This window comes from Chaetodon auriga, chromosome 18 (assembly GCF_051107435.1).
Source record: "Chaetodon auriga isolate fChaAug3 chromosome 18, fChaAug3.hap1, whole genome shotgun sequence".
NCBI lineage: Eukaryota > Metazoa > Chordata > Actinopteri > Chaetodontiformes > Chaetodontidae > Chaetodon > Chaetodon auriga.
In genome coordinates, this window is record NC_135091.1 from 3,909,389 (window position 1) to 3,933,915 (window position 24,527).

The 24,527-nt window shown below is 43.1% G+C and overlaps 1 protein-coding gene across 3 annotated transcripts in view; it reads left to right on the forward strand.

Moving 5' to 3' along the window:
- Positions 1 to 24,527, forward strand: part of adgrg6 (adhesion G protein-coupled receptor G6) — an 87,055-nt gene that overhangs the window by 26,492 nt on the left and 36,036 nt on the right. For 2 of the 3 annotated variants that reach the window (XM_076757154.1, XM_076757155.1), the window contains exons 3-7: positions 1,251 to 1,598; positions 3,143 to 3,282; positions 3,469 to 3,748; positions 3,918 to 4,091; positions 15,198 to 15,263. In XM_076757154.1, coding sequence (XP_076613269.1) covers positions 1,251 to 1,598; positions 3,143 to 3,282; positions 3,469 to 3,748; positions 3,918 to 4,091; positions 15,198 to 15,263 — 1,008 coding nt within the window. The remainder of the gene's footprint in view (positions 1 to 1,250; positions 1,599 to 3,142; positions 3,283 to 3,468; positions 3,749 to 3,917; positions 4,092 to 15,197; positions 15,264 to 24,527) is intronic. The other variant, XM_076757156.1, reaches the window with a different exon arrangement.

The following is a 24,527-nucleotide window of genomic DNA, read 5'->3' on the forward strand; positions in this document are numbered from 1 at the left end:
GCTCATCTTTCCAGCTGTTATTGAAAAGGATGGAGGCTAACGTGTTTCATGTTTGCAGTGAAAAATCCTAAGCAAATCTAACTCGCTCAGCGGCGCTCGGTTAGTTTCTCTGACAAACCAACATATGCTATGTTTGATGTTTGTTTGTAGAGACGGATTTACTGTGGCGCTGACAAGGCCCTGCACGCCTCTCTTTTATTTGGCCTGACATTACCCAACAAATCACACTGTCCATAAACACAACATCGCGTTAACTTGGCTTTTCAGGCTCAACGTTGCGTCTCAGCATCAGTAAAGCAGAAAAGAAAATACAAGTAAGAATAATATGACCCGGAACGCTGCCTGAGCTACAGAGAGCGCTGGCTGCACACTCTGTACTTCGTCTACACATTTTGTGGTTTACAGTCCACATACATCTAAAATATTTCATGCTTATATTTCACAGAACTCTTGAAAACACACTGGCTCTCACTGGTATTTCATGCCAATGAAGATCTGGGTGCTCAGTCTTTCCTTAAAGAGGTGACTTTTTCCTGATCTGACTGGCAGGATTGTTCTGCATGCGCATGCTTTGTAGTACTGAAGTTGGTATTTTGTAAAACCTAAAACTTGTAGGTGTTTGGCTGATGATTGTGGACTTTGGTCAATGCTGACTCAGTAGAAGTGAACATGTTCAGTCTCCTTCTGTCTTAATCATCAATCTGCTCTCAGTTGGTTGACTGACTGATTGATAGATTGATTGACTCACTCCTCTCTGGGCTGCTGAACCTTTCACTAACTGCACGACTTGTCTTGTCCCGTTTCAGAGTTCAGGATTATTTCTAAACTATTCTTCTTTTGTCTTCACATCTTATGAAGTTGGTTTTGTCTCCTTAATCCTAATGGTTTTTGTAACCTTGAACCTTGAACTTTGAAAGCTTTTGTCTTCGTCCTCTTTGTCCTTGATTCTTTGGTAATGGACAAGGACGCTCTTTACAGCCGGCTCGACTGTGTTTGTCCTTGAGATCTACCCACTTGCCTCCTGACTTCTAATGGTACTAGGTGTTTGCCTCCTTTGTCTATGACCTTGTGTCTTGTCTCCTTCCCTTTTTATGGGTCCTATCCTCTTGTCTTCTTTTGTTCTGTCTCCTCATGTCCTCGTCTACTAGCGCCTGGTCTTCTGAGTGATATTACCCTACTTTAACAGCTTCAGTTGTGAGGTTGTCCCTTTTTGAAAGTTCATGAATTTATCATCCTGCCATCACCTTCAGTGCTGGGCTGCAGCTCCACGAACTGTAACATGGTGCTGATGGAGGCCCAGGGGGAATTCACGTCACCCTGCTACCCCCAGAAATACCCCAATTCGCAGGCCTGTAAGTGGACCATGCAGGCCCCCACCGGCTTCATCATCCAGCTCTCCTTCCTTGACTTTGACCTGGAGGAGGCGCCGGGCTGCATCTACGACCGGGTCGTGGTGAACACGGGAAACACAGACGTTAAGTTCTGCGGTCTGACGGCCAACGGGCTGACGCTGAACTCAACAGGGAACGTGATGGAGCTGTCCTTTACCTCCGACTTCAGCGTGCAGAAGAGGGGGTTCAGTGTTAGCTTCCGACACGGTAGGTCCAGGCTGACACCAGGGTCCTGGTCTTCAAATGTAGCGTAACTATTCCCGGCTAACATGAAGCTAACATGATCCTGTTGCCATGCAGCTAAAGCCTGGTTTCTTACTTTTAGCTTTCACTTTAAAAGTTGAACAGGAACACGAGTAAGGAGTTGAAACCATGATCAGTACTTCTATGATTGACGGAGGAGCCTCCCAGTATGCACCAGATGAAAGCCATAGACAAATATCCCATTCCGTGTGTTCCTGCATAGTTACTGCTGTCATTGAGTTTTACAGTTTAACTTCAATTAACCTACAGAATTTATTGTAAAACCATACTAATAGATAACTCATCATACCCACAAGAAATCTTTCTTTTGCATCTAAAAATGAGTGCATCTTAAAGACCTGTGTTCATAATGGGTCTGTGAGCTACGTTAGTTTCTCTGAAGGTCACTTCATGTTTCTATCAGACAGTTTGAAGTTGTACAACAGCAGACCTCAACAAGTGAGTAAAAAATGAATAAAAATATGTAAATGAAGACAAACAGGGGCATTGTGATAAGATATTAGATTTATTTTAATTGTGAACATTGACTGCATCTCAAGATCAACGACTTTAGAGTTGAGATCTCTTTGTTCGAACTCCTGAGAACTGACTCTGAATCAGTCAGAGGTTTGTGCTCTAAGCTTCCTGGTTTTTAGCTTGATGTGTAGCTTCGGCTGCCAAGTTGCCAGACAGAATCACTTCGAAACCGCAGAGTTGTTGGTGGTTTCTACATCACAGACCGCGAGCGGATCAACATCACACAGTCTGAGGTATCGACCCACCAAAGGAAGACTTGGCTGTTGTGTTTGCTGTGGTGTTGCGGTGCATCTGTACACAGTATGTGCCCTCATGCATGTTTGCATGGGTATTTTTTTTTATGTGTGAGTTGTGTTTTTCCACTGGCTGTTGGTTTGTTGCTCTCAGCCAGCAGCTCAAGCCAGGATCATTCTGCTGGGAAAAGAAAAACCTCTGATTCATCAATACTCTGATGAAGTGTTTGTTCAGAGGTGTAGAACAATGCGAAATGCTTGGCGTGTGGTTTTTGTACGTATATTTTGCAGTGAGTGATTTACAGTCCAACTTTCATCAAAGAGGTTAAAGTATTTGTTCAGAGGATGAAGAAAAGTTTCTCTCTGTAATATTCACCTGTGTCAATTCAGATGTAGACTGAGATGATTAGCTGAAATAAAGACGAATTAAAAGATTTTCAGCCCATTTTCTTTCCCGTGATGATGATTTTCTTTCTTCTTTGCTTCATTTGTTTTTCCTCCATCTTCATTGTCCATTCCTCTTCTTTATTCATTGTTTCATACTTTCATTACTTTCTCCTTCTGTGCAACCCATACTTCTTTCTCTATTCTTTCTCAATTGTCTCCTCTCTTTTCCTTTCATTTTTTCTTTCTTGACTGTCATCCTCTCCTTCCTGCCTCCATGTACTTTATCTTTTCCTCCTTCCACCCTCCCACCCTCTCCTTCTTTCTTCTTCTTCGTCCATCTCTTCTTTCTAGTTGCCGTGGCCCTGAGGAACCAGAAGGTCAGCATCTCCAGCGGCAACGGCCACGTCACTGAGGTCTCCGACTCTGTTTTCATACCGACGCTCAGTCACCTGACGCTGTGCTTCGAGGTGGAGCGCAACAGCCAGAAACAGGTAAACAACACAAAGGGTGTGTGTTGCACGTCAGTGTCAGAACATGATGATGATGATGATGAGAAACTTTTAGAGGTCTTACAACTCAAATTTTTGTGGCTGCATCTGCACGTGGTCACTACCTATACTACATCTGCTTTCGGAGTTTTGCCTCAAACTCATGATTGTTTTTCTGTTCCTGAGCAGAAAGAGTGGATCTTCACCTACTACGACAGTAAAAACGACGTGGCGTTGAGTTTGGGCTCCGATCAGACGGGCATGAAGATGATCGTTGATGGAGTGGTCTGCCCCATCGACTCCATCATCTCCTCCGCCGACTTCACGTCCACCATGAAGCCTTTCTGCTTTCTGTGGACGTCATCAAACGGCCGGGTGGCGGTCTACTTCAATGGAAACTACTGGGCCAAGACCTGCTCCTCCTCTAGTGGGCACTCTGTGCCAGCTGGTGGACTGTTCCGGTTAGGAGGTGAGTTTTACCATTTAATTTAATTTAACTTCAATTAATGATCTCTCACACGTCTGGTTACTCGTCCAGAGCAAAGGATATAAAGCAGTGGACACAGATATCTACAGAAATACGTGATGATGGAAAATATTAATTATCTAACAGCATGCGTGTCTGTGTTTGTGCTCAGGGCAGCAGAACTTCAACGGGAACATCTATAACCTCCGGCTGTGGGATTACGCCATGACGGTGCCGCAGCTCAACGCGCTAAGCTGTGACACGGTGGGGAACGTCATTGACTGGGACAACAGCCACTGGACCATCCCGTCCACGCTGGCCCAGACGGACGCCACGCTCAGCTGCAGTGAGTACAGGAAATGATCGCAGTCTGACCCCAGAACAGTGGACGCATGAGGAGGTAGAATTCAGCATCTGATGCCAACACATTTTGAGAGACTGCAGGGTGAAAGACATACTGTAGACTGCGTTCCAACAGGGATACATCAAGTGTAGTTAAAGCAGAAACACAAAACTTAAAAGAGCTTTAAATGTCACGACGCAGCAGAATGTCTGCAAAATATATCTAATGTACAAACTAATGTTGTATAATATGTTCATATTGACTGTTTGCATCCAAAGCTCTGGTCCACCAAATCATTTTTATCTGGTATTTCTTACGTTTGAGTGTTCAGAGACACCCGAAAGTACCTGAAATCCTTCATTATGTGTCTTAAATCATTTTTTGTGCAACACCAGCAGCATTTTTATAGCGTGGTTTACTGTTGTGTCGATATTTGGCAGTAAATAATAACTAAAAGCATTAGACGAACAAACTGTGGTGCTGAGACACCACCTGAAATATCATGTGAAATAACACTCACACACACACACACACACACACACACACACACACACACACACCCTTACACACACTGTATTGTAGCATGCTGGAACTTGAGGCACTAAACGTTTCAGCGTGTTTGCTATCAGAGTGGAAAATTACTTCCAGACTTCGGCCAAATTCTGGTACGTTTTGACTGTTGCTGCTAAGTAAATTGACTCCAGCAACCAGTTTGGCTGCTGACCAACTATCTCTCTGGTTCCTGCTCTAAAAACCCAGTTGGTTGATAAATACCCTGCAAGTTATCAAATTCCTGCATGCAAACACACATGCACACACACACACGCACACACACACTTGTATACGTACTACTATATGACTTGAAAAGGAAATCAAATCAAATCATGTTCAATTACATTACTTATTTATTGGAAGGGTTTTCACAGTGTTTATTAGTACATTTATGAGAACATCAGCATCTGAAATTCATTAAACACACACGCGCACACACACACACACACACACACACTAGTACAAATGGCCACAGACTCTGACACACTTAAAAATCTGCAATAAGTTGACATTATCAACCATTCTCTTACCTTACCTCAGTATTAACCATGAAAGAGTAGAAACAGTACTCTGTGTGTGTGTGTGTGTGTGTGTGTGTGTGTGTGTGTGTGTGTGTGTCGACAGAGTAGTACCGTACCTCATATTTAAAACGCTGTAAATGAGTGTGTAGCCGCAGGAGGTTAGCCACAGTGGTTTCAGTGAAATTCCTGCCAATGCTGTACCCACTGGAGAATGGACCTGTGTGTGTGTGTGTGTGTGTGTGTGTGTGTGTGTGTGTGCATACAAGAGACTGACGAACTTCATGTGGAATCATGAATTTCTTTAAAACCACTGCAGGACTCCAAGACATACAAACATGCACGCGAACACACACACACACACACACACACACACACACACACACACACACACACACACACAAACACACAGTTGCACAACATTACATAAAAAATTGGTTTTCTGATGGTGTGCACTCTGTATTGTACATGTAAATCTATTTTTACATGTTATTGTTTATGTCTGTGTGTTCAGTTAATAGATCATAGTTATAGTTCGATATATAGAAATACTATAATACTATATACTTTATTTATGTAGTATATTTGAATTTCTACCAATCCAGGTCTCAGTTTTAGAGTTTTGGTCTTTACTAATGAATGTAAACAAGTTATAAACTGTGTACTTTGCTCAGTACTATCTGCTGGTTAACAGAAATATCATAAAAACATAAAATCACTGCAGTAGTTTAATCAGTTTTGGTTAAAGCTTTGCCGTGTCAGCAGTATGTGGGCTGCACACAGAGGGATGATGCACTTTGCATTGCAGAAGGTTGTAATTTTACTGAATTCCTGTTCAGTGCTGAAAATGTTGTGTACATGTGTTGGATGAACGTGCTGCTGAGTTAGAATTCATTTAATTGGGCATACTTTTAACCAGAACATGCCATTTCTTTTTTTAGCTTAAAAAAATCCAAAATTCCCAAGCTTAGCTTCCCTTGAAATTTTCTAGAACTTTTCAGAAATTTATTGACCCTTTGCAGCCCTGGCTCCTACTGGATGTGCTGACATCCTGTATGAAAGTCATCATCATTTATACTGTACCTTCTGTATGTTAATGTGTCTCTCAGGGCTCTGTCTAAATCCTGAACCTTCAAATGAGCTTCATCTAATGCTTGTCTGGCTGATAGCATCATTGCCGACCCTCCGTGTTGAACCCATGTTACATCAATCTCTGACTGCAGACGTTCTTCCTCTTATTAATTAACGGTGCAGCTGACAGCTTGACCTCGTCTTGTTGTAGTTTGTTGGAAGCTGTTCTTTTTTTCATTGTGTCTAATTAACCAGCCTCCCATTTTGCAGCCGTGATTAACTGATCGCTTCATTAATTGACCTTTTAATAAATTAAAAGTTTTTTTTTTTTTACCAGCCGCCCACATTATTATTAACTGATTCTTCGTTTTGACTGATGTCCACTAATCTGTCCTTCTCTTCACAGTCTGCTACCCTCATTGCATTCACTTAACTACTGCTGCGCCAACTAGTGGTGAGTGCTGCTAACACCCTGCTAATGTATGCATATGCCTGTATGTGTGTGTGCGTCCTGGAGGTATGTATACATTTGCTTGTGCTAACAGAGATATGATGCATGTTGCCAAAATGTTTCAGTACATTTGTGCATAAAGAAAACGTTTCCTATGAAGTGTTAATATGTGTGTAACTGACATGTTTAAGCTTTGTACCTGTTTTAGTCCTTAACCCCTTGTACACTGATATTCACATAGTCCTGCAGTTTGAGGTGGCTTAAACGTGCTCTGGCGCTCACATTGGAGGTCAACTGTGGACATCTAGCGGCTGGTTCGGATGGTTCAGATGGTCTGATGCATATCGAGCAGGAGGCTCCACTCGTTGATGCTCATTGTGTGCACTGTCAATCACAGTGTCACCCCGGTGCACAGACGCTCTCTGGATGACATGGGTGCAGTGGTTTTGACAACACCACCAAGAAACCGTCAGTCAGAAAACTCTTCCTGTCAAAGTGCTTCAGGCCGTCCTCGAACTTGTTACTCAACCACGTGGTAAAAAGTCATTGTTTGCAGGCTGGGGTCTGGTTAGCGAGATCATATCAACATAATGGAAACAAATGTCACAAACCAAGCAACCAGTAATCAAAGATCTGCTGTTCTGATCCCTGACAGGTGGGTGTTTACAGCTACTCAACATGTCCACATGTGCTCGACATGTGCAGCCTCTCGAGGGATCCATGTGTGAAGGGCCTGTGTGTGATTGGGGACGGTATTATTCTGAGATACGCGTGTCAGCTGTCTTTTGAGCTTTGGCAATGATCTCGTCCTGCTCGCTTTAGCAAACCCAGCAAAAGCTACCGGTAGCAGCAGTAGCTGGCAAGTCTTTCTCATAAAAAGCGCTTTAAAAGTGAATGACGTCGGTTTTTAGCATTGCTGCTCTTGACCTGTGACGCACCAATAACAAGCCAGCCAGCCAAGTCTGACTAATGTGCTTGCTGAGATCTGATCACAATGAAAATCAAGATAACAAAAACACATTTTAGCACCAGGTGTCGATGCAAAGACCCGTGGATCGGATGACATTGTCCAGATCATGTGCCGAGATACAGATCACAGGTGGAAATGGGACTGGGTTGACTGGTGATGATTAGTGGTGTGGAGCTGTAGGTACTGAAAGATGCTGTTGAGCAGCATCACTAAATGGATCAACAGCTGCAACAGAACATTGTTTACGGCTTCTTCTCTGCACTGACTTTGACATATAGACATTATTTGTATGCAGCCGTGGCCTCTGTCATGATGACGTGACCTTTGGACGTTTTTATTGGACTTTAATATTTGTAACCTACAGAAGACAATCACCTGACAGGAAGTGATCTGCAAACAGGCACCGATGCATATAGTATATCACTTTAGATGCACATTTGTAAAACCTTTTTGATTTCTTTTAGTGAAATAAAACATGTTTATAGAGTCAGTTGTGCATATTTGCAAATGGCTCTGTATATTTGTGGGTATGATTTTGCACAACACCAATGAAAAATATGTTTGTCTTCTGTGGGTTAAAGACAGACATGAGACAAGACTGCAGAGGTTTGATATATTTGGGATATTTAATCTCAGAGGAGGCTGGATTTCATCTCCACAGTGAAATGATTCAGTGACTTAAATGACGCAGACAAAACAAGCTGTGGATTTCAGTGTGAATTCTTTTACTTTTTTACCATTTGACCACATACACCCATAAATATATGAGGAGTTTGTTGTGATTCAGACAGATTGATGTGTTTTCAGCAGGTTTTGACACATGTAAACAAGTAAATCAAATATGACAGAGGGGTGTAACAAGGTCAGGCAGCAGCAGCATGGCGCGGCTGTAGTTTAGAGATCCACAGTTCTGCATGAGTGCTCCATCAAAGAGGCCTCGCTGAGGAGCACAGCCTGAATACATGCAGACACACACATGCACAGTCTCTGTATCACACACACATGGGCAGACATGTCTGTTACGAGCTCCATCCAGACAGTTCAGAGGGCTTTATGGACGTCTGCCGCCTCGATCTGGTCTCTTTTCAACTGGGTGCAGAAGTAAAATGGTCGTATCTGATGCGCTAACATCACCTGTGATGCTGGGACGGCTTTGATCTGAAGCCCTTCTCGAGAGATAAGAGGCCAAACAGTCTCACCATCGGGAGACTTTTCACAGATGGCCGAACCGAAGGTTGCTCTTATAGCTGAACTGAAAGTGGATTCCAGCTTCTTCAGTGTCAGGATCAGCTGCTTTTCCCTTTGTGATATCACTGTAAACTGACTATCTGTGTGTTTGGGGCTGTTTTTCAGACAAAACAAGCAATTTAAAGACATCAACTTATGAGCTGTTTTCACAATTTTCTGACCTGAATACAGCGGATCATCAGCAGATATAGCGACAAACTTGGCTCTCCAGGCCTGCATGGCTGCATTGATTACAGAATTAGTAATAAATAAGGGTGAGATGAACTTAATTGATCCCTGAAGGGAAACTGGATAAGATAAGAGAAACAGAGGATTAGTTTGGAAAACAAAAGGTGATATATTGACTCTGCGTTCACAGATGTCTGCTGCTCGGAGATTAAAAATGATCCGATGTCGCCAACGGTTCACAGGCAAAGAGTGGAGGTGCAGCAGGTTCGAATCAGGGTCACAGACTATAGAAACAGAAAGCACACAGTCGACCACATAAATGTCAGGTGCATCGACACAAAGCAGCGAGCAGAAACACTTTGGGGATTGTCTAAGTGAAATGTTGTGTTTTAGACTTTGGACCCCCTTTACATGGAGGTTTATGGAGTTCCAGGAAGGATTAGACCAGATAGGTAAGATCACACTGGAAGCCAGCAGTGTTTTGACAAGCAATTTTGCAGCCTCAGAGCCCACAAACTTTGACATTTTCCATTCTTCGGTAATGGAAGTTTTATAGCTGCTGCTGGCTGACTAAATATTGTTTTTCTCTCTTTTTCATGGCTTTCAGGTTTACGTCCTTTACTGTGTCTAATAAAATACAGTCGTGTTCCAAGATGCTGCTTGGCCAAATTTCTGGAGACACATTTTTATAAAGGTCTTAATGATCAAATTGGGTCTTTGCTGAACAAGGAAAAGTAGATATTAAAGAAAAAGCCTGGACAGCGGTACACAGTGGGCGATAATGGCCGAACAGGGAAGATAATGAGGACAAGCTGCAAAGACCAAATGCAGCGTGTCCTCATAGGACAATAAAAATAGCTGGAATGGTTTGCAGCCATAGGATTAACATTGTTTTTATTTCAAATGAAACTCCTTTGACAATTCTTCCTACTGAATTCACTTATAGGCACTGCATGAAAGATATATTCCCTGATTTCATTATAGCACCTTAACTCTTCTTGACATTTCTGGTACAAAGCTCAGGACTTTGACGCTGGACACCAGCTTTCACATCCTGCTTCCTGCTGATAAGTTCAGGCTAAGAAACACTTTGGTTCTCTTTGAAGTGCTGTGAGTCGTCTTAACCTATAACCATAAAATCCTTAACCATGCTTCAGTTACCTGGAGGGGATGCTGTATTTGGGTATTTCCGGTGTCCTCTCATTGGTAGACACTTTGTATTTGATGCAGTTTGACTCCTTGAATTTTACCTGATGATGGTCCAACTGGTCTTTGCTCCTCTCAGCACTCACCTCACCAACACACCCTGACCTCCACCATCTGTAGAGTTTCTTGGCCTCTAATGTCACCTGCCTTCCTCCTTTGTTCGTGACAGACGAGTGTCATGATTAAATGGCCACTAGGGGGCTCCATCACCTCCATGTAAACATGTCGTTTTGGGGAATTTGTATGTTACAGTTAAAGAGAGTCGAGGTTAACAGAGAACTGTTGATTTCTGGTAGGTCAACATGGTTAAATACACTGAGTACAAGTGATTGACAGGACTCGTGGTTTCTTCTTAGCAGGTTACGAAACATCCAAAATTAACATTTAAGGTTATGCTCCAATATTCACTCCCATATATATATTAAATCAGTCTTCATGAATGAATTTAAGCTCAAGTTCATAAATGAAACCCATTTTTTCTTTGATGGACTTTCAGTCCTTAGCAGGACATCCTGGCTCCGGACACCAGAGCTTCCAGCTACGCTTCACACGTATTTTTCTTTCCACTCAAAGAGGTGTGCTTGATTTTGTTTACCTTGAAAATGTTATTTCCTTTTTACGAGGCTACCAAAGCGCTTCGGACCATTTGAAGCCATTTTTATGTTCCTCTTTGGTCTGAGTAATGAGGCTGCTGCTGATGGAGGCAGTGAAAGAGCCGTCGCCAGGCGGCTGCCAAGCTGTGTGTGCGTGTGTTAAGGGGAGAGACAGTGTGAGCGTACACAGTGTTTGTATATGTGCGTGTCCGTGCTTCATTAGGTAAAATGTGTGTTTTACCTTTGTGTGCATGCATCCTTTGCTGTGTGTGTGTGTGTGTGTGTGTGTGTGTGTGTGTTAGGTTGTCTTTCATCTCTTATTGATGCCAGAGGGGAAACATCATGGTCACACACACACACACACACACACACACACACACACACACACACACACCGTGATGGTGCCTGTCAGTCTCTAATCTTTGCTGACTGGATAATGAAGTTTTTTATACGACTCTTACTCTTATTTTGGTAGTTGTGGCCGTCATTTCTATCAGCGATTGTAAGACTTGCTCTCACCAAACTAAGAGCTGAGATTTGGGATCACGGTGACATCTGAAAGGTCAAGAAACACGAGCAGTCAGACAATTAGACAGGTCAGGTTTACCATCCATCACGGTTTACAGCTCCCGCTTCAACCTCGACCTCCTGTACTCACTGAGCTTGTGTTCATACAACTCCTGTGTTTTCATATGTAATGGAGGATGTTACCAACATGTCAGGTGCACTCACAGTCAGTCTGACCTCCAGATAAAGTGTATTCTTTACCTGTTAGGCTTATTTTTAGTGATTTCAGCTTGTTACCAGATCTCAGCTGACAGTAGTGAGTATACTGTTGTTATTAATGGATGGATAAAACGCCAGGATGTGAAAACTGAACCTCAAGCAACATTTTTTTAGTGTTTTGTGCTCATGTCAGGCTTTCAACTCCACACAACATGCTGAAACTTTTGGATATTTAGGGAATGTTTAGCCTAGCTTTGCTCAGCATGTTTGTTCTATCAAACCACAAGTGGCTTTTTCTTTCAGTAGGAAGTAGTTCCAATGAAAAGCAACCAGTGTAAGCAGGAGATTTTTCCTGGAAAAAAAAGGTTTTTAAAATCTAATTTTACATTTGCATTCTGTCAGAAGGTTCAGTGACGGCGACACATTGAAACCTCAGCACAGAAACCAACATTATCTTATCTGCATGGCTAAATAGCTCATAGCAGCCTTGTATCCAAAGGCTCATTCCAAGGTAACAAAAACACAATTCTTATTTTCAGGTGATTATACACCGATGAAATCATACACTACTTATGAATGCTGTATTCCATTGCTGCCATATTCTGCTAATGGATCCCTCTAAATCTTACACACTGGTTCTTTATGAACATTGCTCCGTGGTCAAGAGCTCCACAGGGTGTCTTCAATTCATCCATGACCTTGCCAGGCCACAAAGAGAAAATCTAAATCCTGGTCTGTCTTTGCCAGTTTAGGATGTGATATTTTTCCCACTAAAATCCAACAAGGCCCCGTGTGTCAGGAACAGTAAATGGAAAAGCTTAATAAACTGGATATTGGTTGAATTGCCGCAGTGTTATTGCAAGTGTCAAGCATTGGTTTATAAGAAAATGCTGCAGAATATTACTTTGAATGTGAACCACATTCACTAACCCTGAATATGAGCCAACTGTAACAGCTTCTCCTCGTGAATAATGAACATGTTTCTCCAGTAATGGCCAGGAATTATAGTCTGCTGCCTGGTGTTGAGTCATTAGATTAATTATAGCTGATCAGCTGCTGTCACCACAGTGCCACCCTGATAAAGACGTACAGAGGGAACTTGCTGGTTGGAAAATAGTTATTTTTATTTACTCTGAAAGGGAAATGTGTTTTCCATTATTTCATGTTTCAGTTGTTTCCATTCAGATCACTTGAGCTCTGACACAACATCACTTCTCTTACTAATCACCCAAACAGACTTCAAGTAGGCTTAATGTGCGAGGATCATTAGCCAGTTTCAACAGACAGTGAAAACATGGAAATACGTGCTTCTCCTCTTGCAGATAATACATATTTTGACAGTAACTTTTGACACATTTTGACAGTGATGACGGTATATTTTAGTCTGCTACCCGGTGCAGAATGACTAGATTAATTATAGCTCATTATTGGCGGTGCTGTCGTTATCTCCCTCCATCCTGGCCAACACTTGCTCCTCTGAAGGGCTGAGTTGGCCAGCAGAGCAGGACAAAGCAACATTCATTTTCCCTAATCACAACATGCTGCTCAGAGGAAGATAGCAGAGGACAAGAGTAGACTAAAGAGAAGGAGAGAAAGGAAAGGAGGAAGTGGTATGAAAAGAGAACATGGAGGGAGATAAAGATAGGAGAGCGAGCGACAGTCGGGGAAATAAGAGGAGTGCAAAGAAGGAGGGATAGAAGGAGATTAAGAGGAGGAGTGGAGGAAAGGAGAGAGTGAAGAAGACCACACCAGCATTTATAACAGAGAGCGAAATCAGTTAATTTGAATGGAATTAGCACAGTGAGTGGATTTGCTCCTGGAGTTGAGCTGTTTCATAGATAAAATGTAAGTTTTGCATTGAGTTTTATCTTTGACGCACAACTTTATACTCTTGACCACCTGGGAAACATCTCAACTGTGCTGATATTTGAGCGAATCAAAAGCTGGCAGGCTGTGGTTGGCTACTGGAATGCTAGGCTACCAGCCGGTTAGCCTTTTGGATGTTACTCCAGCACCAAGTATACATTTGAAAAAAGTGAGAGGAGAAAGAGGAGAAGGACAAAGGGCAGGAGAGGGAGGAAGAGGAGAAAGGTAGACTGTGACAGGGCACAATCCTCAGGCCCTCTCACCTCTTCTGAACCACGATTACTGAATTCCTGCTCGTTCACTCGACTGATCACTGCGATGATTTGCTGACATTCTCTCAAACACATTGCTTCTGTTGCTCTGTGTGTGTGTGTGTGTGTGTGTGTGTGTGTGTGTGTGTGTCAGACAGAGAGAGAGATTCAACACAGTCTCTGCTTTCACTGCCGGCCTGCTCTCCCACTCCTTCTGAAGGCCTGTCAATATACAGTATGTGTGGGCCGGAGCCGGGCTCACCAATTCATTTCAAAGCACTTGAGGAGCGCTTGATTTTTGGCTGCTGTCAGCGCACAGTTGGTTAGACAGACTGTCCCTGAAATAAAACATCAGGAATTTGATCCCTGCAAGCAGCCAATCTGTGTCCCAACACAACCGCAAAGTCTGGTTGATTGGAAAAGTGCATGCTATCAAAAAACAGTGTGAGAAAGTTTCTCAAGTGCAAGATATCTGGGATTCACGTTCACCCGGGAAACATTTAGCTGAATAGATTGTCATATTGGTAGACTGGAGATTTATCCGGGGTGTGCCTCTCTGGATGGCACCTTTCCTCTAGCACCGTCATCATCAAAATTTAAATTTGTCTGATATTTCGTTTTATAACCTGCCAAACTAATGACATGCATTAGCAAAGGTTGCCATGCTAACACGCTGAGCTAAGATTGTTGGGGCTGAAAACTTTTGGTTTACAGTGATATTTGTTATGGGGGTTACTAACATTAATCCTGTGTTACAGCTGACAAATTCATGACATTAAAATTAGACTGACAACTGCATACCTGCCAAGTTAACATGTCTGAAATCTATGAGCTGCCCACAGTGAGCGTCACAGGCCATGAAAATGCTACCTTCAATGGGACGAAGCAAAGACAAGATGTTGGTGTAAGAAAGGGCATGTGTGGCATTAGAGTTGTGTGAGTCATGCTCAGTCGGTGAGAGTTTGCAGCCCTGAAGATGGTGAATATACCAGACCTGCGAAGCATCAGCATATTAGCATTGGCGACAAGCATATTAGCATGCTGGGGTTAGCATTTAGCTCACAAAGTCAGCAGCATGGCTGTCGACTCTGAATCATGTTAACATCTTGACCCCATGTTCTCTGCAGAATAAGAGGTTTTCATGTGGCTGAATCTTGAAATGCTGCTTTAGTGGCTAAAATATTCAGACCTGGTTGCAAACGTCTGAATAGCCAACACCTCAGACTGTTGACAGATTTGATTATCAGGCTAGAAATGATCAAGAAGTCCAAAGCATCCTGCAATTCATAAATACAATGTAAAATCAATCAGTTTACAGCTGCACCACCGTCCAAAGCTGTGCCTGAATGCATCGACATTAATACCAGTGCATTAAAATTACTGAGTGGGAATACAAGACTTTCTTGCTAACCTGTCCCATATTTAAACCACCTTCCCTGATCGTATTAACTGATTAACCTTTTTGTTTTTAATCTTCCCCTCCCCAAAGGTGTCTCCCCACCCAGCAACACACCACTCACCACCAGCTGTGACTCCCCTGGACTGGGCTGCCCAGGTAGGAAAAATTAACACATTTGCTTGATAAACACAGCTGGTCATAGTGGGTTCAGTTTACTTCCAGTGTTTGCAGAATCTTCTGCAACAACAGTGACAGAGAGAGTTGTTACAGATTCTTGGAAACAAACAGCTGTTGGATAAGTTTCACTTCTCACATTTATACCTCATCCATCTGCCATCAGAACGGCAGAGTGTCAAATGTTTCGTGAACATGCTTTTTCCCAAAACTCTCTTCTCTGTCAAGAATAACTTCCAGTCATTGCAGTATCTGGCAGTTTGGGGATTGTGCTGGAATAACTGGCTCATCAGGGATTATTTCAAAAATACTGCAAGTCTTCTATGATACATCTCCTCCACCTTTAGATTCTATGAGTGCTTATATTCTTGTCATGGGTCCCTGGCAGTGTCCATACCTTGACTTGTTCACTGAATTGCATCAAAAATGGAACCCCTAACCTGCTGCCAAGAATGATGTATATAACCGACCACTTACATTTAATATAGTGGGAATCAAACCTCATTTCCATACACTTCCCATTCATCTTCACAGGATGAAGCTGCTTAACCCTCGAAATGGATTCTGGCCATCTTGTTAAGAGAAACTCTGTAACCTCAACCAGTCTTGGGTTTGGTTCACAGAAACTTCATAGTTCCGAAAGCACTGAACATATTCTTGTCTCCGAACTCTCCCAAATACTGTCAAACTTCTCTGAACAAGTGAAAAGATTTCAGGGCTTAGTTTGAAGAGGAAGGGAGATGGGGGTGTTGGCGGATGGAAATGGCCAAATCCAAGAAAATGAGAGACAGGATTGAGAGGAGAAAGGAGGCAAACTGAAAAAAGAGAGGTGAGGAGATCAGAGGAGAGGCGACGATAGAATTAAAAGGAGGAAAAGTGGAGGAAGAAAGATACGATTATTATGTAAAACAGACAGATGTGGGGTCATTCTAGCTCCATTCCAGTTTTATTATTTGCTGCTTTTCTCTGTTTTATGTCATTGCAAACTGATCATCGTTGGTTGATTGGACAAAAGAAGCATTCTGAGGATTGGCATCATAGAACAGGCATTTTTTCATGTCTTAGCTGATGATGACATGTTTTATTAATCAAAGATTTGAGTAATTGGAATAATAACTGATGGATGAAGCAATAGCCAAGTTTCAATCCAACTGTAGGCTGAATTTTAACGCAGTTTCCAAAAAATTGTCAAAGGACAAGATGAATACTTGTTTCCATCCACTCCTGCTGTGTGACCATGAGTTCATTGGTTGATGGACATAAACAGCTGGTGGAGCTCATTCTCCAGTCAGTGCCATTAAACCAGTGCAGAAGAAGAGGAGACAACGAGAGGACGTCATTCAAAGAGCTCCAGTCAAAGCTCTAACAGTGGAAAACCACGTGGAAAATATGATGCAAATCACACGTTTCTGTTAGGTCCATGTATAGATGAGGAAGGTCCTCCTCACTGCTCCACACAGATCTGATCTTCAGTGGAGCAGAAGCTTCCAGTGACGTTTAAATCACATACTTTAAGTATGTCCGTTTCCATTGCATTTCCTCACAGTTTTTTTTGTCAATACACCGACTTTTCCACTTAAAGCAAGTGCAAAACCTTTTGTGGCTATTCTGACTTTCATTCACATTTCTGGGGTTTCCACACAGGTCTTTTTTATGCATAATTGAAAATGCTCAAAAAAAAAACGTGGATGGAAAGGCACTTCTAAATGAAAAAGAAGATGAGTTCTTTGTGGTGTCTTTTTTTTGGGGGGGGGTCCTTTCCCAAGTAAACGATCTGAGGGTGTCCTACGTTGTACAGACTGTACAGCCCTTCGATTTATGGTTTTAGGCTGTATAAATGAAATTGACTTGGCTTGAGAAGAGAAGTTAAACAAGGACAAGAATTCCAGTCAAGTTGGTTGAAATGAGGAAATTATGACAAAGAAACAGATGCTGAAGAAAGTTTGCAGTTTAATATGCATTTACCTTCTGCCACTCACTCTAACGGCGTGGAAAAGAATCTCCTTGAGCATGCTCTGTTAATGACATTTTCCTCAAATGACCCCTCTGTGTCCTGAGAGGAACACACAGTACGTGAATGAACCAGAGAATGTTTTTAAAGGAAACCACCCCAGGGTGCTGTTCAGCTGCGGCCATGAGCCCCTCACTGCCCAGCCAAAACCATTAAAACTGGAATACTGTCCATGCATAGATCATTGCCTAAAGAAAATCTCACTCGAGCCAATCACCTTTGCTCCAGGTCATGTGAAGCTCTGGAACTTGAACTTGAACAATAGCTTGGGGCCCGCTCACGACGTGACCCAACTTCACTCCCCAAATGTCATTTCTCACACTGTCCTGTTCTATGGACATCTCAGAGGAACGTTTTTCTAAAGGTCAGTTTTTGTGGGATTGTGCTCGTGAGAGGAAAGGAGTCGAGCCAGTTAAGATTCAGCTTGTGTTCCGGAATATAAATGGCTATGGCAGGCCAGGCAGGTCAACAGGCCATGAGAGAGCACTCACTGGGTTATATGTTTAACCCTTGAATTAAATTGGTCTTGAGTGCAGGGGCCTCTAAAAGAGGAAACCAGTGTCTTGGTCTTTGGATTGAGTAGCCAATAGCCAATAAGACAGGTGCACTTCAGCAAACGAAGCGTTCCTCAAGGTCAAAACATTCAGGAAAATGCATTTCTCTTTGAGTGGGAGTTGTAAGTGAATAAAATCAAACAGACACAGCGGAGAGATGATTCTGATGGAATTTAAAGGGAGTATAAGTGACATTTTTTCTACTTCTTTTGGCCTCTGCTGGAACAGGTTGTGGTTTCATTACAGAGTATAAAAGCCTGATTCAGATCTCAGGTTACAGGTTTGATACTGGATAACCAGATTGCAGTTGTGAAATCCAACTGATGGACGGTTCAGATTTTCGTCAACGCTTCACCTCAGAAAGTCGTTGAAGCCGTGGAGATTGGCAGGCCTAACTGCAAAACTGACCCCAAAACTAGACAATTCATGTTCTCTGTAACAAGTTTTGACCATTGGTACCACATGTGAGTCGGGAGAAAACAGGTTGTTTTTGTTTGTTTTTCCTCATAACCTCTAATGCACCCAAGCACTACCTTGCTGCACTACCTCCAGACTTAACAAGTGTAAATGTAAGCGATCCAAACATGTATTCAGACTTAATGCAATAGGCTTCATGGTTGAGATCAATCACAGACGAGCGGTGAAATAACAGCCTCACCATCTGCAGAGGTGGTACATTGGCAGTCAGTCCAGCAGTCATATTTGTGCAGTATTGTCAGACTTGCAGAATTTCTAGCCATCACTGATACATGATTAAACTTCCCCATTTGTTGTTCATCATCCAGTCATGTTGGTACTTCATTTTGGCTAACACTGTTGGCAATTATGTTTGGACTCCCTTGTCCCCTGAATCTGTCTTTAACGATGAATTTGGGTAACAAGCGGACAAATTCAAGAAAATACAAGAGCAACCTGCAGCAATGCTTTCCTGCTGTACAGCCCTGCTTCGTACTTTGAAAGTTTCTGCACTGAAGATGATCATGCAGCTTCACAACCATTCATCATCCTCTGCATCTTTCTCCCTCTCTCATCCCTTGTCACTACCGCCAGCCACTTCATCCACTGACTCCACTAACACCATCCATGCTACTAATGCCAACACCGACGGTAAGCAACCCTCATCCTTGCCCTCCTCCTCCTCCTCCTAATATCCTTCTGACTCCTTTCTCCTGCTTTTTCCTCTTTAGATTCTTACTCCTCCATTCTTCTCAGTTTCACCTCCATCATGTACTTGTGCCTTCCCTTTTCACTCCAGCATTGTCTGCCTTCTCTAGTTTTCCAACCTCCTTCCTTCCCTTTTTTAAAATGCTAATTTATTATTGTTCAGCTGCTGTGCTGATAATCTTTGATAGCTTATCTCTTGAAGCCAGAGTCTTCTTTGCTTTTGCCTGTAAATTTAATATGAAGTTGAAGCTCATGTCAGTTCATTACCAAAAATTATTATTCTTAATGTTGTCTTTGTCTTTGAAGAAGCTTCCTTTATAAAAATCAGAGCCTGCTGAAGTTGTGCCATGACTGACCTTTAATGAATCCATAATTACTCACAGCTACTTTACTTTTTGTGCACCACTGAAAAGTAAAACCCTCCATTATACATTTCTTCACTTTATTATTCATCATCTACCTGGAGGAGAATCAGCTAATTCTGTTCTGATGAATTGTTCTGGATGGACGTGTTCACCTGGGGAGGATTAGAGACTTGATAAATATTATCAACCACTGCAGTAAAGAATGAGTTTGTCAAATCTTTTCACGAGTTAATTAACCTTTCTGTCATTCTTCTTCCATCTGAGAAGTTGTAGTGCTGAATGAATGTTCCCGGGAACTTATGAAAATCAGCTGTTGTTCTTTGATTAGGGTAATATGGATTTTTCTTTTTTCTTCTAACCAACGACAGTGAAGTTCACAGTGAAATTTTAAATATCTAGTTCGGCTAAAGTAGGAAATGACATTTACTTGGCACAAAGTACAATTTTTTTAAAAACCAGCATGTGGGATCCATGAGCATCCAAAAAGTTGTCAAAGTCTGTGCATGTTGGAAGCATTGAGCTTTGCAGTCAGAACGAGCGCTGGCTGTTCCCGATCTTCACTTGGCCACATTAAAACCATTTTGTTCTCCATGTGTGGTCCCCTCTTGCTCTGCTGTATCCTTTGATTTGTCATCCCCAGTTCTCCCTCCCATCACTACATCTCCATCCACCATTCCTACCACTAGCATGCCACTAACCCCAACCATCAGTCCCACCACCACCACCACCAGCACTACCAGTTCCTCCTCCACCTCTGGTAAGGCTTCATCTGCTTTGCTGCTTTGATGTTTGCTGTTTGCTGTTTGTTGTGAGGATCTCTAGACTTTCCAAGTAAATTAGAACAAAAGTAATTATTTCCCCCTTTTGGGAAATCTGGTTTGTGTACCAAATGTCAAAAAGTCTCACCTTGATCAACATTGCTGTTTGTTTGAATCAAGAAAGACTTTTGAGATTGGTCGTAGAACCAGACAGGCTTGGAGCTCTTCCCATTAACACGGTGTGGTTGTGTTTTGTGTTAATGACATGACGACTCATTGTGCTAATCAGTAAAGCCTGCCACTACCATCACCGTCATCACCAGCACTGCTACCCCTGCATCTCCTGCCACTAACGTTGCTTCAGCCAGCAGTACAGCACATGGTAAGGTAGCTAACCATCTCTCAATATTGCCACAAGCCAATGTCTTAGGTCCTGATTTTGTCCTGGTTTGTCATTGATAACGATCTTTTTTATGGTGTTGAGAGAGAGAGACAATGGATTAATTTTTTGTTCATAATATCGTCAAATGCCTGTTGTCTCGACTCCTCTCTCCTTGTGTCCTTTCCTCGCCTCCTCTGCTCACATCTCAGACGGGAGGGACTAAATGCAAGGAGAGGAGGCGAGCAAAGGAATCTGAGAAATGAGAAGAGGGGAGTCTGTGAGTGTTGTGAGGTGAAGTAAAGGGAAGAACTGAAAAGGAGCTAATGCTGCAGCATAACCAAACAAGGTACCTGCAGGGAAGGAGAGAAAAAAGACTGTTAATAGCAGCTGATCTGGCAGTGATGGCGCCTTGCCCCACTCATCAGGTATCTGAAAACAGGAAGACAAAAGACAGATGGGCAGGGAAGGGCAGGGGTCATCACAGTATCACAATTAACAGGATGTTGTCGCTAAAGTTGGAAAATTACACTCACAGGTGTAAAAAGTCCCAATGCAAAAAATAGAAGTTTCTCATTTCCGTCTGTACAGGTGTTTAATATGACAACCTAACAGATCAGATCATGTGTGTTTGAAACTGACTGGTAATCTGTGACTGTTTACTTTCCCTGTAGCCCAACAGACAACCAGCAGCACATCAACTGTTTCATCTGCTACCACTAACCACCCAGCTACTAACCCCACAAGGCATGGTAAGAGCAACAATGCTGGAGTGACGCCGCGGCTAAGACTGACGAGCTTTACATACAGAATGCCTCAGTGTGCATGTGGTTTTAATGTGGGTGGCAGAAGTGCTGGCAGGTACAAGAGCCACATACATTTACATAATCTTTTATTGTTTTGGCTTGGATCCTGTCTTGCTGCTTTTGTTTGGCTTTTGTCACTATAATGATAAGCTAAGAAAGTGCTTTTCTTATACTAACATTTGTCATGATTAAAGAAAATTTGGGATGGCTCATCAGAATTAAAGGTAGTAGTTAATTGAAGACTGAAGTGTAATCCTTCCTTCGATTTGGGCCTTTCTATCTGTAGATCGATCATAATTGTTTTCTCTGAAGAGCGAAGAAACCCAGTAACACAATCAAGGCAGTTTTTCTTATACTCACACTTCTTATTTGGGATGGCTTGTCTGGTTTAAAGGTGTCAGGTGCTTCTAGATCTCCATTGTCTGTATGACTGCTTTGAGGTTTTACTTTAAGTTATTTTTATTCATTATTTGTGACTTGCTTTTTCACCATAATGGCGTCTGGTTCGATGTGCCATGCCCTGGTGACAGCAAAGGACTCCTTCTCTCCTGTTGCTGTAGTTACTCCTCAGCAGCCAGAACTCCTGGCTTCCCAGTCCAAGCCTCTGTCTGCTGGTCCAGCTGCTCACATCAGAAGACTCCGGCATGTTTTTGGATTAACTGCTGCCGAATCCCGAATTTCTCACGCACCCACATCTCCAGCTCTTTCAGCCACCACGTTCAGAAAAGCTTGGTCTGCTTTTGCTCCCAGCCCCACTGGACGAGCTTCTCATCATAGGTCCCTTGCATCCAGTCAGTCAAGCCCTCCAACCCAAGCTCCAAGTCTCCCAGATCCAGCATCTGAACCCAGATTCTTAGCTCCAGCTCAGCATCCCCCAGCTCCACCAGAACCCTCTCGTCCTAGACCTCTAGCCTCCCTCCCCAGGCCCTCAGGCCATCGCAGCTCCAAGACCTCCCTGGGGTTCATCTCCACTCCTTTGATTTGGCAGGGTAGAAAGAGGCCAACTCGAGGAAGACATCCAACTACCACCCGAGCACCACCCAGGCCACTGGTTCACATCACAAAACCGGCTGCACAGCCAACTGAACTCAAATACACAACCAGGCCTACATACATAACACAAAAAAGTGTATTTAAAACCACACCTGGGTGCACACATGTACCTGGGTTGGAAAACGTAACACACATGTTGGGAAATGTAACACACACAACTGCCCGCTTACATGCATCAGTTCAGCCAATCTCCAACAAGGAGACCCCAACAACCACTCAAGACTCAAAACGCCCCTCTGAGTCAGGGGTTTCACTCTCGCCTCAGGGGTCATCTCCGTGGCAACATAGAGACGAGGCATTAGCCGCAAAGGAATCTTCTTCAGTGGTGGGGGCAGCACCCCTGGTATCATCACCATCTTCATCATTGTTGTCATCACCGTCTGCACTTAGCAACAGAAAGAACAAACCTGTAGTGCCACAGTGGTCGCTGCTGAGCACGAGTGGTGGGGAAAACCGAACTGTTGCCACAGGTAACTGGACAAATCCTCTGGAACCACTGGGTGATGACTACTCATCAGGGTCCAGGCCATTTTTGTATGATTTAACTGAGCTCACAGAGGAGGACAGTGCTTATAGCTTGTATGAACTTGATGCTGCCTACTCCTTGGATGAACCTGCCACCATCAATCCAGCTTTGATCGGCCTTGATACCAAAAAACAACAATCATTCAACAGATCAGACCCTAACAGTGCTTTTCTTCCTGTCACACAGTCATTTACTGCTTCTCAGGAAGGAAGTGAAGCACTCATCCAAACACATTTCCACAATGATTCGGACACTCCAGCAAGTGGCTCAGCAGCAGGCAGTGACCGTTCTCTAACCCACTCACAAGGTAGATTGATGCCATTCATCAGCGATTCTGAAATTCCTACTCCGAATGTTTCTCAGACTTTGACAGTAGCTCAAGCCCACCACGGGGTTCCAACTAATGCAACTGGACAAAAGCAAGAGGAAATTTTGTCCACACAAGCTGTCACTCAGCAGTTGGAAGTATCGACTTTTCAACCATCACCATCACTCCTTACCTCACCCCTTTCATCTCCTCTCTTCACACAGCCAACACCTTCTTTGTCAATAGTACAACTAAACTCCGCTGCTTTGCTCACGGAGATTTTCCGCAAGCAGATCTTTTCTTCTTCACTGCCACAAAAGGAAGAAATGGCCCAGATATCCTATTCTTCACTTTCTCTAAACTTCCTAGAAAGTGTGTATGAAACCGACATTACAGGAAGTAATGTAGACCTTGCAAGTAAACAGATAATCAATTTATATACAAGTACAGACGCACCTCAGATTTCTTCTCCTTCTTCTGTTTTTCCCAAAACTTCCTCTTCTAACATGTTTGCATTCCCTCTTGACATCCATCACTACTCTTCATATACCCACCTACCTCGTATCCCCTTATCCCCGTCTCTTCCCTTTTTGTCTGCATCTACTCCCTCCGGCTCCTCTCATGCTATCACTCCATCTGCTCCGTCATCTCTCTCCCCTGTTGCTGTTACTTTGCAAAATCCAACCTTGCCTCCCCTTTACTCCTCTAACACTCAAACTCCTCTCTCATCCTCTCCTCCCCTCTGGTCTGCCACCACTCCTCTTCCACTCTCTGCTGATCCGCAGTGGCCCTCCCTATTCCTACCCTCCTCTTCGCAGGAGGCCGAACAAAGGCTTTCAGAAGCAAACAGTGTTGTCGAATCTGCTCACGCTCCAGAGTCAGGTGGAGTTAGTGGGAACTTTCAGCCTTCTGTGTTGTCATCTCCGTCCCTGTCCTCAAACCTTCAAAGGGACTTTGTGATGACAGGAGTTGACACAGCATCCTCATTGTCACTTCCTCTCTTTTCTAAAGCCCCAGCTGAATCTCAGATGCCAGTTGTTGATGATGCAATGCTCCCTGAATACCATTTACTCTCTGCTGAAGAGTCATTTAACAATATATCAGAGCCTTTCAGAAGTCAATTACCCTACCCTAAAGGTAATCAGCTCCTTGGTACCCAATCTGGTCACTTAGTCCATTCAGTTGGGATTTTTTTAGAGTCCTCCTTTAGTCAAATTGAGCCCACTCCCTCAGGCTTATCTGTGGAGAATTTGGCATCCAGTACTGAGGGAGTGGCATCAGGTTTACTCCAAACACAGCCAGCTCTGTCGCAATTGGAGCTGC